The 14,267-nt window shown below is 50.4% G+C and overlaps 1 protein-coding gene across 2 annotated transcripts; it reads right to left on the bottom strand.

The window, feature by feature from the left end:
- Positions 1 to 2,176: 2,176 nt before the first annotated feature.
- Positions 2,177 to 9,356, bottom strand: DCAF11 (DDB1 and CUL4 associated factor 11). Of its 2 annotated transcripts, XM_028114788.2 has the most exons (15): positions 9,003 to 9,356; positions 8,530 to 8,897; positions 7,492 to 7,619; positions 7,144 to 7,271; positions 6,802 to 6,866; positions 6,387 to 6,487; positions 6,015 to 6,161; positions 5,747 to 5,801; positions 5,321 to 5,389; positions 4,903 to 4,960; positions 4,614 to 4,799; positions 4,025 to 4,178; positions 3,463 to 3,615; positions 2,501 to 2,607; positions 2,177 to 2,401 (listed from the first exon to the last, which is right to left on the bottom strand). In XM_028114788.2, exons 2-15 carry the CDS (start codon positions 8,682 to 8,684, stop codon positions 2,267 to 2,269), a joined length of 1,641 nt encoding a protein of 546 aa, XP_027970589.1. In that variant the 5' UTR covers positions 8,685 to 8,897; positions 9,003 to 9,356; the 3' UTR covers positions 2,177 to 2,266. The 2 variants fall into 2 exon arrangements, with proteins under 2 accessions (XP_027970589.1, XP_087880793.1); XM_088024667.1 differs by lacking the exon at positions 9,003 to 9,356 and having other exon boundaries at positions 8,553 to 8,667.
- Between the last annotated feature and the right edge of the window lie 4,911 nt (positions 9,357 to 14,267).

Consider the following 14,267-nt stretch of genomic DNA (forward strand, 5'->3'; position numbering starts at 1 on the left):
CCCAGGATACTGGGATCACGACAGGAGCAGAAGGCAGATGCTTAACAACTGAGCCACCTAGGTGCCCCGAAACTTAATTTTTTTTTTAACGATTTACCCATTTATCTTAGAGAGAGAGGGCAAGCACACAAGCAGGGGGAGGGGCAGAGGGAGAGTGAGAGTATCCCAAGAAGACTCCTGGGAGATCATGACCTGAGCCCAAACCAAGAGTTGGCTGCTTAATTGACTGAGCCACCCAGGTGACCCTGAAACTTAATTTTTAAGTATTTCCTGTGATCATAAGGCCCTAGAAGTTAAAACATTCTTCTTCCGGATAGAGTTCTCATAATAATTGTTAGTAGTACAAAATATATAATTAGTATAGCAAAGATTTCACACATTGTGATAATTAATAATAAACTCAAATTGTATTGGAAATGCAACTCTTAATGAGAAAAATGGATGGTACTTGGGGCCTTGATTAAAGGAGGCTTTGAGGGGCGCCTGGGTGACTCAGTTAGAGTTCTGCCTTCAGCTCAGGTCATGATCTCAGGGACCTGGGATGGAGCCCCGCATTGGGCTCCTTGCTCAGCGGAAAGTCTGCTTCTCTGTCTGCCGCTCCCTCTGCTTGTGCGTGCTCTCTCTCTCTCCCTCTGACAAATAAGTAAATAAAAATCTTAAAAAATATATAAAAGAGGCTTTGAGGATGTTAATAATTTTAATTTGCTTCTAATTTTGGCACCCTGGAGGTAATACAGGTTCTGGGTGAGATGGGTGGCATGTCTGGGTTGAAGTGGCAGAAGGGGAACAAGGTGGGCTGGTGGGCAGGGAGACTGGCATGATGGTTTCACATGAGGCAGAGCAGAGGAAAGAGAACACGTGTAGGCTGGGCAGCTGGACAATCTATTCTTTTAAAACTAACTGTTTTGCGGTGAAAGAGGTATCCCTTTTACCCCTTGCTGTGTCTTTGAGAACCCCTGGAGGTGTGCATCCTGGTTTGAAAATTGCATTAGGGATAATGAAATGTCATGGGGACGGAGCGATCAGAGCTGATGTGAAGCCCGACCAACTCCCCTACTGACCACACCATGGCTTTGCTCTGGGGCATGTCGCCTGACCTGGGCACGCTGCCATTTCCTCATCTGTACAAAGTGTGGCTGGGAGGGTGGATGAGGTCCTGGGTATGAAGCACCCAGATGGGGCCCCGCATCAGCGCCCACCAGGTTCTCTCCAGCTCTGGGCTGCTTCTTCTCAAAGACCGGACCAGCGCCAAGGCCATCCCCAGAACAAAGCTGATGTGGGTGTTCCAGGCTCTAATCTAAACGGCGCTTACTTCCTGCTATCTTGATTTCTACTCGCTGCAAGTTTCTAAGTTCAGTGAGGGAGTTGTCTGTTGCAGAGCTCAGTTAACAAATGATTTTGGTATTTCTCTTCATCTTGGGGGCATCAAAGGGGGATTTTTCCCCACAGAGAAGCTATCTGAAGGCTTTGTCAAAACTATTTTCTTGAAGGGAGAGGATGAAAGACCTCAGATAGGAAAAAGAGACAGAGACACACTGAGCCAGGTTCCCACAGAATTTATTGAGGGAGCCAAAGCCAGTGAGAGGACGAAGGAGTCCTACTTCAACATCTCTCCTTGAAGCTGCTGGCCTCCAGCATGAAGGAACAGTCTGGGAGGGAGGGCCTGCCCTGTGTGGGGCCACATGGAGCCTCTCACACCACAGCCTGTCCCACCCCAAAGACCCAGACAGAGAGGGAGAAAACATAATTCCCACCCCAGGAGGGTGCTGAGGACATGCCTTACTCATCCCACCTTCCCCGAAAAGGCCAGAGCTCTAGCCTTCAGGACCTCTGTAAGAATGGCCAGGATGCCTAGCCTTCTGATTGGCCAGTCTAGTCCTCAACACACAGGCCAGGGCAATGGGCCCGGCTGACAGCTCAGTTCAGACCTGACATCTACTCTAGGAGCTAACACTTACATTCACACATGATTAAAAACACTCAAGAGAGTTCTCCTGCTGACAAAGGGCCACACCTCAGACAACAGCAGTCCTTTGGACTCTGGCCAGAGATAGAGAACCAAGCCAACTGGGTGTAAGCACATGAGGAGACCACTCTGCCCCTTGGGGACGATCTTCCAGGGCTCAGCGAGGGCCCAAAAGCCTGGGCTTGTGTGTCTTCCTGTCCAATGCCAGGGACTCCCCAGAGGTCTCCCAGAAGGGAGAAAGGCAGGAAGAGGCAGAGCGCTTGTCGGAGGCTCACCCGTGGACGGGGCTGGAGATCAGATCTACTGGGGTGAGGAAAAGGCTGTAGAGGGGTGGGGCACTGCGGCAGGGGCGCGGGGAGGTTCCTCAGACTCTGGCAGGTCGTCCTGGAAGTACTCAGCCTGGCGGTACTGCCACAGACGCAGGTTGCCATCCCACTGCGGCGCAAAAGGGGGCAAGCAGTCAGGGGTGCTGCCCTGCCTGGGTCAAAGTCCCAGACGCGCGCTGGTCCCCTGCCCCGCCCCTTGCAACCTCACCGAACTGCTGACGATCTTTTCCTCAAAAGGATGCCAGCTGACGTCACGCACACAGGCCTTGTGGTTGGTCAGCTTCTTCACGATGTGGCCGCTGAGGAGGTCGTACACTGTCCAGGGACGGCCAGAGTGGAGAAGGGGCAGCCAGGGCACCTTCTAAGCACCCCTCATGGTTCCTGAGCTGCACTGCTTATTGCCTCTCAGGCAACCTCCCCGCTTTTGCAGGGGAGCAACCACACCAGAGGATGCTGTCATTCCTCAGTTTCTGTTCCCTTTTCCCCTACCTCGGGTTGAGTGTGCGGTCTAGCAGAGCTTGGGTATCTCCGCCTGGCCCTTAGCTAAATGTCACAGGGTCTACAGTTAAGAATAAATGTGGTTTTAAAGCTCTTTACAGCAGTTTTCTAAGAAACCCACAAGACATGGAAGGCCCCGCCAAAGTGAACAACGAATGGGCTGTCTGCTTAGAGGTCCGAACCTGCTCTTCCTCATCTGGACGGGGGTGCATCTTTCTCTCTTTCCGAGCGGGGCTCCATCCAGTGCCTCCCTAGCTATGGCACTGGCTTAAGCTCTTTATAGCTGGAGGTGTGTTTCTGTGTCTCTGTACACACTTCTTGCTTTAGCAGCCGCACGTCCTTTACTCTGAGCTGCAGTCTTTTTGTCCCTGCCCCACCACCTTTCATCTGCCAGCTCTTTCTTTCCTTGACTGGCTACAAAACAGAGCTGTGTGTATTTCTGGCAATCTATTATATTTACTAACTAGAATTCTATGTTCCCTTTCTTAATTTAAAATGCCGATAAATACAAGGTTTTCTCTTTCTCTGCTGAAGCCTAACCTGCTCCACGCTAAATTAAATTTCACTCTTGGTCACCATTGGGATTTTTAAGGCGGTCACTGGTGGTTACAGGTGAAATGCCAGAGACACATTGTTGCCCCTCCCAGGCCCCTGTTCTGATACGATCCTTACCGACCACTTTGCCAGTAGAGCAGCCGCTGTAGATGAACTGCTGGCCAGTGCTATGGGTGGGTGAGAATCGGCAGCGGATGAGGGTGTGCAGCACCCCGTGGCCCCGGTAGGTCATCAAGGAGCTGTCCCCTGGGAGCTTCAGTTTCCGCCAGGCTGGGAGGGATGCACATAGAGCCCTAGATTAGGGAGCCTGGATTCTCCTGTACCATTAGTCCTGAGCAAAGATTGATGCTCACCGATGGCCACCTTTTCAATCCCCAATGGGTGGCTCTTTCTCCACCTAATAGTCACCAAAACGGCTCTGCTGGTTGTAAGATACTGAAATACTTTTGTCTTAGTTGGTTCTGAGTGATCCCCAGCCCCCAGCCCTGGGAACCCCCGACTCTCCCCACCGTTTGACAAACACAGAGTTAATGCCTGGTGAGGGGGCGTTGGGGGGAGGGCCCCAGGCTACAGTCACATCCACTGTGCCCATGCCAGGCCTTACCAGGGGTCAGATATCTGAACTGCCACCCTTGACTCTTTACTCTTCCGGATCTTGGATTCTCCCTTCTCCGCTCACCTTTTTTGGGCACCTGCTGCCAGCGGTAGTCCCAGTTTTGCTGTGTGGCAGCCTGCCGTGAGGCCTCCATGCCTTCCCGACTAGAAAAGCGTCGGATGTCCCAGAGCTTGATGGTCTGGTCTTTGGAGTTGGAGATGAGATAGCGGGCATCACCCTGTGAATCCCCAGATGGGTAACAAGGTGTCAGAGCTTGTGAACACTGGTGTCTGTCCCTCTAGGTCTGCTTCTCCAGGTGAGGGGTAAGAATGCCAGTCCTCTGACTTACCTTGCCTCTTCGCGAGCTCGCCACAGGTTTTTCTACCACAGAACCCACCCCTGGCTAGGTTTCCCCTTCTTTGCCCAGGGCACTGGCTGGGCCTCCAATTCTATCCTGGATTAATTGTCTTTCCTTCTACAGAAAGCCTTGCCCTGATCCATGAGGACTGATGAATACAGAAGGATCTCATGTTTCTTGGCTTAAGCCCTCTCCCTAAACTCCAGCTCTTGCAAACCTGAACTAATAAGGAGCTTGGGGAGTTCCCACGCTCAGCCCCCTTGACTGCTCCTGGACAACTGTAACCTGGCTGTGCAGGTCTGCTTCCCTGCCCACCTTGCTGTCAATGAAGGTAATGCCATCCTGGTGTCCAGCCAGTGCACCCACAGGCTTGGGGTCGTCCTCTCGCATGGTGCGTCGATCCCACACTTTGCAGATGGCATCATCACCCCCAGAGAACAGGATCTGGGAGCTTATGTCAGCAAAGGCCACTGCGTTCACATCATCCTCATGGGATTCAATCTAGGGAAGCAGGAAGCCAGAATACCTAGGACCTCTCTCTCTCTCGGTCTTCTAATAGGCCACGGACCAGGAGGCAGAGGCTCTGAGTCTCAGGAGCAAATACCTGAAGGGTACGCCGGTTCTGTTCTCGATCAAAGACATAGAGACAGCCATCATTGGCCCTGAAAGGGAAGGCATAAAGAGGGTCCTGGAGCCAGAACTGAGAGGACCAATGCTACGTATGCTCTGTAGAGTCCCTGTTGCAAAGGCCCGCTGAGGGGCAAGCCCTGGTCTCTTTTTACACAGGAGGTGGGAGAAAAGTTAGCTATGTTTGTAAGGAGATTTGAGACCTTCCCTCTCATGCTGGGGAAACGGTGAGCAAGAGGTGAAGCAGTTTGTAAACGCTGACCTTGGAAAAGGGCTGGTTGTTCTCCATAGCTGCCTGGATAGCAGTGTCCAGTACAGTCTCTGTGAGATCAGAGCTAATCTCCGGGAGAACTCCTAGCTCACTGACTGAGGGCTACATCCCCTACTGTACTCACCCTCCTAGCACTTCTCGTCCATCTGAGGAGACAGCAATGGAAAAGACTGCAAAGCGACGCTCGTCTGGCCTGAAAAGAGCAAAGAAGGAGCTGGATTAAATGGACCTCCCTCAGCCTCCGTTAATCTACACAGAATCGGATGAGGGTTGTAAGGCGTACTTCTGAGGGGAAAAAGAAGTCCTGCCAACACATCCCAGAATGTGAGTCACCTCCATGAGAACCCCGAAATAATCCTGCAACCATCTATTTTACCCTGGTCCTCTGGCTGACAAAGATGGGTGCCTTCCCTCCCAGGAATCCACACAGAGACACTTGCAACCAGTGTACTTTTCCCTCTAAGCAGGAGTTCCAGTTCAAGAGGTTTGCTCCTGGAGAGGCTTCCTTGAGAAGTTTCTGATGAGTCTGCCCAAAGAGGGAAGCCAGTACCTTAGATCCAGGGCAGTGTGAGTGTCTCCCTCCCCGTAGATGTTGCAGATATGAACTAAGAGAGGCAAGAGAAACAAGATATCTTTCAGGTCTGGGGGAAGGAGGGTGGAAGTGAAGCTAGGCAAGAAACGGAACAAAGGGCAAGGGTGTCAGACCCTGGGAGTGATCTTCCCGGGAGAAGGCGTGGAGTCCTGGCACAGAGGACATGGGCATTTGGAGGCTTCAGGTTCTGGGCTGGAGAGCCAGTGGAAGTCTGGGGTATACTCACTGTAATCAGACCAGCTGGAGTATAGGAAGTGGTTGCCATCAGGGGTGAAGGCCACATCCAGGACGCTCCAACCCACGTCCCGGGCCTTGATGCTCTTGAATTTATGAAAGCGGCCATACCGGCAGTCATACAGTCGGATCGTCTGGTCTGGGTAAGTGGGGATCAGGCAGAATTAGGGAACCCTCTCCTTGCATCCTCTCTAGATCTGACCTCGCTTCCTCTGTATGTAGAATCTTCCCTTGATCATAGGAAACGTATTCTGGCTAAGCATCCCTAACCCAGGGTCTGAGTTCCCTGGGTCTGAGGCTCTCTAGCCTCCGTCAGGGGTATGTTCCTTGTTCTGGGGCACTTTGTAGGACCAGGGTCTGGTACCTTGGCAAGCAGACATGAAGATCTGACCATCTTTGCTGTAGATGCCGCAGAAAGCCTTCTGAGAGTAGGTATCAGTGAAGCCCAGATCGTTGGGCAAGAAGCTGGGAAAGCAGAGGGAAAGTGAAGGTAAAGGGAGCAGAGGATGAGGAACGTCCCGGTTAGCAGAATCCTAACAGAGCTGGGTGTGAGTACAAGGATGGACTTCCCTTTTGGCTTGGGATACGATCCCTTCTCTTTCATTCATTCAATCGTCCTCTCAATTTCTACACTTTTCCAGTTTGTTTCCTCTCAAGCTTCGACCCCATTCAACCTAACTTTAATATCCCTGAGGATCCTCTTAACACCTGTCCCTTCAATGTTTAAGGGATAAGACCTATCTGGCCCTTAGAGTCTCTCCACCAGGCCCCATACTCACTGAGACATCATTCGAGACCGTTCTCCAAGGGAGAAGCTTCCCCGGTGGCAGAGGCCCCGTTCTCTCTAAAGGAAGGGATTGGGGAATATTGCTAGCAGAAATGGACAGCCACTTCAGCCGCACCAAGCCCCCTCCTCCAAAGATATTGCTCTTGCTACAGAAACGGACACTGCACACACTCATAAGTCCCACCAAACGCCGATGCAGGCTGGCTAAGCACGCTCCAGCTCCAGCACTTGAGGCTTCCTTGGAAGGTTTACTTTCCTCTCCTCTGGGGCAGGGAGAGCTTCTGGCTACCTCAAGAGGCCTGCTGCCAGGCTGGTTGGAGGTGGAGAGGCTTACCTGGTGCAGCATCAGAGGAAAGCTGTGCTCCTGGGCTGCCCGCCTGAGCCCCAACCGCCCTGTGGCCAATTCCACTTGGGTCTTGATCTCATTGCATTCCAGCTCCCGGGTGTCAGGGGTTGCATCCACTGTAAGTACCAAGGAGAAGTTCCACCCTAGGTCTTCCAGCCCCAGAACTGTGCTCCCGGCCAGCTATGCAGCTAATAGACTGGGGCTGCAGAGACTCCCTCATTCCCTGAGTTATCTCACCTTCTTTCAACTTCACCTACTGTTCTTGCAAAAAATAGAAAAAGGGTTTTTTAATGAAAGTCTTCCAATGTTAGGGTCTCAGTCTGCCTTTCCTCTTACCGGGTGGGTTGTATCGGTCCCCAAGACGACCATCCCAGGCACTGTCATGCTCTTCCTCCGAGTCCGAGAGGGCCTGGATGAGTTGTAAATTTGCTGCACCTCCGCCCTGCACCAACCTCACTTGGCCTCTGTGGAGAGATGCCCATGATAAAAGGGAGGATCCCTTCCCCAAGCCAACCAAATTCAGAGTCAATGGCTATTCAGCTCTTCGACTACCTGCTCTTCAAACCCTCATAATGTCCCCATTTTGAAGTTTGAGGCTGACTAGACCTTGGCTGTTATTTTCAGTCTCCTATAAGACATGGTAGGAAATGAATTTTCATGCTTGTAGCAGATGTAGAGAACACCAACATTCCATCGAGGCTGACAGACCTACTCAGTTGACTTCCTAGAGGACTAAATATTCTGAGAGCACTTCCTTCTGAGCCTCTGCCTGAGGAGTCCAGCATAGAACACAGTATTCTAAAGGGATCCCCAGGCTTGTCTTCTCCCCAAGGAGTCACAGCTAAGAAACAGGGCCAAATGGTACACCTTTCCAGTCAATTATGGGTGGTGGTCACTTTCCTCAAAGCATTCTTTCCTCAAGAACAGGGTTAGAGTTAGGTTAGTTTAAACTTGTTTTTCAAGTAAATCCACATGGCTTCGTATCACATGTCAGTAACTTCTCCACAGTTCAACACCCATCTCCCCAGCTCTTCTCCTTACCCCTCGCATCACGCCTTTTTCATCAGGGTAACGTTTTCATTTTTTTTTTTTACTTACTTGGGAAATAGATTACACTTGTGTAGTCTTAGCTAGAGAGGCCCCCCTGAACAGTCCTTTCAAACACAAAAGCAAATTGTCTTCATGACCCTCCCTAATTAAGAACTGCTCTTATTGGGTATTGAGCTGAGCGCCATGAGTGTCCAGAACGGAAGCTCAAAAAGAACAGCTGGTCTGGGCTAATCCCATTCCCTATCCTCCGTAACCTCCCTGCCTGGAGTTGGGATCAAGGGACTGTGGTGGTCCCTGGTGGGGACACACTGGAGGGTAAGTTACCTGCGGAGGAGATAGGCCAGTACCTGGGCCAGATCCACATCTTCATCCTCCTCTTCTTCTTCCTCGCTCCGACGCAGGCTAGCCCCTCTTCGGGGCAAGCCCTCGGAGGGGTCTCCGGACCCAGTTCCTGCACTGCTGCTGTTCCGTGATCCCATCTTCTGGTCACAGCATCATTAGGTCCTGTGCAGGGACTCCTCCTGTCACCTCCTTGGGTTTGGTGAAAGCAAAACCTGCTCTAGAAACACCAGGGTCTCCCCAGATAGAGCGGTAGCTATCTCTTGGAGTGCGACCCTTCCTAGAGACTGAAATCCCTTCTCTGTAGCCTGTGACAACTCCCAAGGCTTCAGGAACACAAACCTTCCCCAATCCTGTGAAGCAAAAAAAAAAATCAGAGTGAAGCTTAGGGCGCTACCCTAGTTCACCAATGAGAATCCTTTCAAGAGGAATTTCTCAGTTTTCTACCTCAAACTCACCTATCAAAGTCCCTGGAGGGGTGGGTGGGTGAATTCCCAGGTAACCTCTCTGGCCGACCAATCAAAACCCCTCGCGGAAGAAAGCGCCTCATTAGCTTATCTTATCTAGCCAATCAGAAGCCTTAGGGCTCTGCGACCCCCCGACGCCCCCCGTTACCGACCAATCAGAGCGCTCCTTTGCGGAAGCCGGCAGCAGCGACAACCAATGAAGTTAGAATTCGGCCTAACACCCCCTCCTTTCTCGCCTCACGCCCACGTGGTGTGCCGGGGGTGTGTACGCCAAGTGGGGGAGGCAGGGAGGAAGCCCAGAAGCCCCTCCCACTGAAGTCGGCGGTTACTGCCCCGCGCGAGACCACCCACCAGCCAGGAGCGGTCGCAGGACCCGCAGCAGCGCGAGGCCTTGTTTACACCGACGGAGGCCGCAGCGCTGGCCAACCTCTCCTCCGTCACGCGCCTCCTTCGTCACGCATCTCCTGGCTTCCCGGCCGGAGGACTGTGGACGTCACGCGTTGCCTCTCACGGCCCCGCCCCCTTGGCCCGCTAACTGGACAGCTGAGCACAGTGATAGACAGGTGGGCGGGAGAAAGTGCGTGAGGGATGGGAGGGAAGGAGAAAGCGCGCGACCAAGGAGGGGCGTTCGCTCCCAGTTGGGAGGAGTAAGTGGGGAACCGGCTGTTTCCTGAATCAGAGACAACAAAACTACGCTTAATGGGTGAGGGGTGGGGCTTACAAAAGAAATTGGTGGTTCGCTACCTGGAGGTGTCTTTAGCGAAGGGTGCAATTTCCTGTCGGCCCCTCAAGATCTTTTGGCTTCGCAATTTCCAGACGATCTCTAAGGGCCTCTCTTTCTCCTCCTCCCCCCGCCCCCCGGCTTCAGCCTTCCTTTATTTTGCTGGCTGCAGCTTCTGTCGGTCCTGCCCTAAGGGATGACCGGCGCCTTTGGGGTGTGTTCACGTCACAGACGGGGATCCAGTCCTCCACACCCTCCCTTCCGGGTTTAGCTTCCGGAAGCCTTGTTTTGTGGAGACTGCCCTTTCTAGACCACTCCTTGGCTGCTTTGGCAACTTTTTAGATGACCCCTGGATTCCCTCTGCGGTCTTTGCAGACGCTCCCTAATACACGCAGGGTCTTTAGGGGCCTTTCCGGTTCCGTCTGTTGTCCTTAACTCCCCTCCGCTCTCCGGGATTTGCAGACCTTCCCTAGACCCTCGGTCTGTGGCGGGCCTCTTAGCTTCGGGCCACTTGTCCGGGGAGTGCACGAGTGCCGCCTCGTACCCCTCCTCCGGGTTTATGAGTAACCCGCTGAGTCCAAGGCCGGGTCTTGCCACGTCTCGGGATCCTCTCCTAGGCTAGAGGTCGAGTGACCTCGCCGCGCCGAGTGCAAAAGCCCTGGTGCAAAGGCACCTCAGCGCCTCCAGTCCACACTCTTAGAAGTGTTGCGAGCCCTCCCAGGGGCCCTCTAAGATCAGGGATGGGTGTGAGGGCGCATAGTTCCCCTGGGCCCTCCTGCCGCTCACCCTCCCTGGGAGGGCGAGGGTGTGGTCAGACCGGGGCGCTTCTTGGTCTCCCGATACCTAGAACGGAGCTTATCGTCTCTGGTCAGTACAGCCGGCCTCATACGGGCGTGCGATCTGTGCAGGGCTCTGCGCTTAGACGGACCCAATGTTTGGTTTAATGTCCTGCTATTGCCGTATGAAATTCTTTTTTTTTTTTTTAAAGATTTTATTTATTTGAGAGAGAGAGCACATGAGAGGGGGGAGGGTCAGAGGGAGAAGCAGACTCCCTGCTGAGCAGGGAGCCCGATGCGGGACCCGATGCCGGCACTCCAGGGTCATGACATGAGCCGAAGGCAGTCGCTTAACCAACTGAGCCACCCAGGCACCCGCCGTATGAAATTCTTAATATTTGAACCAGCACCCCGCATTTTCATCTTGCTCTGGGCTCTACTAATTATGTAGTCGGTTCTGCCGGTCACCCACCTCTCATGGTCAGGTAACTTACTGTCAGTTTCCCTGTGACATTTATTGAGACCTTAGGATTCTGTGGTTTCTGGGTTATCCAGCCTGGAAAATCTGAAATCATTAAAACAAACAAACAAAATCTTTCCCTCCTGTTTGCCCTTTAAATACAGTTTTTGGAGTCTTATAGATTCTTTAATTAGTTGAAGTTGTTTTCACCGTCACCACCCAAAATCAAATTTTCATTACTTCTTGCCTTTCCTAGTTGATCTGCTGGAAATATTTTTCTCCAATAGCATTTAGTTTTTAACCTACAAGTGGTTTTCAGTATTGTTATTGTTTCAAATACAAACTTCCAAACCTGGTTGTCTATTTTTTTTTATCAGCCTCATTTTATGTTACTTCTGCCAAGCAAATATGCTCATAAAGTCTGTGCTGTTTCCACCTTTGCACCTTCCCAGGAGAATTTCTTTCTTTCTTTTTTTTTTTTAAGATTTTTATTTATTTATCGAGAGAGAGAATGGTAGAGAGAGAGCATGAGAGGGAGGAAGGTCAGAGGGAGAAGCAGATCCCTGCTGAGCAGGGAGCCCGATGCGGGACTCGATACCGGGACTCCAGGATCATGACCGAAGGCAGTCGCTTAACCAACTGAGCCACCCAGGCACCCCCCCCAGGAGAATTTCTTATCTGGGGGAAACTTTGTCTCTATCGGTGGACTCCCTTATGACCCAGTGGTGCCACTTCCAGGAATCTATCTGGGACCTATATGCTAAATCTAGCCTTAAGGTTTATGTTCAGCATAGCAATTAGTGATAATAGTAAAACACTGGAAACAAATAGGCCCAATATACTCAGTACAGGAGGACATTGATTATATAAATTACGGTCCATATGGTAGATACAGACGTATCATTAGAATGATGCAGTCTTCTATTTTTATGCCATGGGAAACTGTGCAAGTTTCGTTGGTAGGTTTTTCATTTTCATTTTATTATTATTATTTTTAAGATTTTATTTATTTGACAGAGAGAGACACAGTGAGAGAGAACACAAGCAGGGGGAGTGGGAGAGGGAGAAGGAGGCTTCCCGCCGAGCAGGGAGCCTGATGCAGGGCTCGATCCCAGGACTCTGGGATCACGACCCGAGCCGAAGGCAGACGCCCAACAATTGAGGCACCCAGGCGCCCCGGTAGGTTTTTGTAAAAAGATGGTCAGTTCTTCTGGTGGCATGTTGTAATGGATGCAAAAATAATATGGTTTCAGTTCCCCATTAAAAAGGTCTAAAAAGGGGCATCTGGGTGGCTCAGTTGTTAAGCGTCTGCCTTCAGCTCAGGTCATGATCCCGGGGTTCTGGGATCGAGCCCTACATCGGGCTCCCTGCTCGGCGGGAAGCCTGCTTCTCCCTCTCCCACTCCCCTGCTTGTGTTCCCTCTCTCTCTGTGTCTCTCTCTCAATCAAATAAATAAATAAAATATTTAAAACAAAAGGTCTAAAAAATCCAGGTTCATCATGTCATTAAACAAATAAAATGGGTAAGGCCTTGCATGAACTAATGACAAAGGTATAGTATGATCAAAGCATGACCTGAGCCACCCGGGCACCCCTATAATACTTTTTAAATGTATATGAGCATTTATATCTTAGGATATACTGTGTGTTCCCTTGAAAGAAAATAGCTTTTCTTTTAAAATAATTATAATTAAGTCATTTTGAGAAACTCTATTGACCTTCCCTGTCATGATTTTGAAATTTGGCATGTTGCTTGGTGACATTTTGTAAAGTGCTTTTCATTTGGGCAGCTTATGCTTTTCCCAGCTACACTTGAAGCCACTTAAAGCCACAAAGAGCTTTTCTACCTTTTGCACCCATTTTAGGACCTGTTCTAGTGATTGCTAAGTAAACGTCAGCTAGTCGACTGTCTGACCTGCCTCCGGCTCTTTCCTGCTCATTAGCATCTCCACTAGAGGGCGGGCTAGGCTAGAGAGGAGAGAGCACATTTCTCCTTTCCTGGCTAACCCTGTCCTCCCTCTCCCCCACCCCACCTTCTAGCCTGGCGACTGCACAAAGCTCCTGGGACGTGTGTCCAGCTCTGGGCTACACAAGGGAAAGTTGTCTTCTGAAGTGACTGATGACACGTGTTTATATATTATCTTCTTGTAGCACGCTGTGTAGAAGGAAAGGGGGAAGTATGCTAATTTACCCAGGACTTCAAATCTGTTGACTGTAAAGCAACTGAGTAATTATGGGATTTCTAATACTCTCATGGCCTGTGTCCTTGAGAACCAGATTTTTTTTTTTTTTTTTTGTGGCAGATAGGAGGTACAGATGTGATACAGAAGAAGTTAAAAACCCTTTAGCCAGGAATTTGAGTAGGAGCTATCAGTATGAACTCTTGAGGTGATTTACTATCCCTATCCATTGAAAAGATCTAGAAACAATGGACCAATGCTATAGCAATGTACACTCCTACCACTTAGATCTTAAAATACCATTTCCCATGGAAAGCAACCAGAGTTTGAAGAAATGGCTGATTCCAGGTCTGGGGCAGGTAATGTACAAGGTGAACCTGAACAACTCATCAGATAGCAAGAAGCCAGCAAACGCTCTCAGGGTAATGTCAAAAGGACTCAGAAGCCAAGTTCTCAGGCGAAAGTTGGGACAATTTGAGCATTAAAAGGATAATTTAATAAACATTAAGTATGTTTAAATCCATGAGTTCATAATGGGGTGTGAGTGTGTAAGTAACTAATTGTTCATCCTTTTGCAGGATGATAGGAAACCAAATCATTATAGTGAAGATGGTAAATATAGGAAAAGAATCCATTATCTTGCTGTTTTTCTTTCTTTTTTTTTTTTTCCCTAAAGATTTTGACAGACACAGTGAGAGAGGGAACACAAGCAGGGGGCGTGGGAGAGGGAGAAGCAGGCCTCCCACGGAGCAGGGAGCCTGATGTGGGACTCCATCCGAGGACCCTGGGTCCATGACCTGAGCCGAAGGCAGTTGCCCAATGACTGAGCCACCCAGGCGCCCAAGCAAATGAAATTCTTAAAAATGGGCAAAGCTGAACTATAATGACCAAAGATCCACATTTGGATGATAAAACTACAAAAATAAAGGACATTATCAGGCACCATAGTATCCATTTATGCCAGGAAGGAGGAGCTGTGATAAAGATGAAGAACCCAGCGAGGGGGTGGGGGAACTTTGGGTGTCTGCAAAGTTCTCTTTCTCTGGGTGATGGTTTAAAGGGTGTTCACTTTCTGTTAAGAGTTTATTAAACTTTGTTTTTCATGGTTTTCTGTACCTGT

This window comes from Eumetopias jubatus, unplaced genomic scaffold (genome assembly GCF_037043125.1).
Source record: "Eumetopias jubatus isolate StellerSeaLion01/CBP00866 unplaced genomic scaffold, mEumJub1_p1.0 scaffold_7, whole genome shotgun sequence".
Classification (NCBI taxonomy): Eukaryota; Metazoa; Chordata; class Mammalia; order Carnivora; family Otariidae; genus Eumetopias; species Eumetopias jubatus.

Bases quoted from the DNA above. Each gene is read 5' to 3' on its own strand.
- DCAF11 (XM_028114788.2), bottom strand. From the start codon at position 8,684: ATGGGATCACGGAACAGCAGCAGTGCAGGAACTGGGTCCGGAGACCCC. The intron at 5,390-5,746 runs GTACTGGCTTCC...TGCTCTTTTCAG, and splicing joins CACACTGCCCTGGATCTAAG to GCCAGACGAGCGTCGCTTTG. The intron at 2,402-2,500 runs GTGAGGTTGCAA...TTTGCGCCGCAG, and splicing joins AAAAGATCGTCAGCAGTTCG to TGGGATGGCAACCTGCGTCT.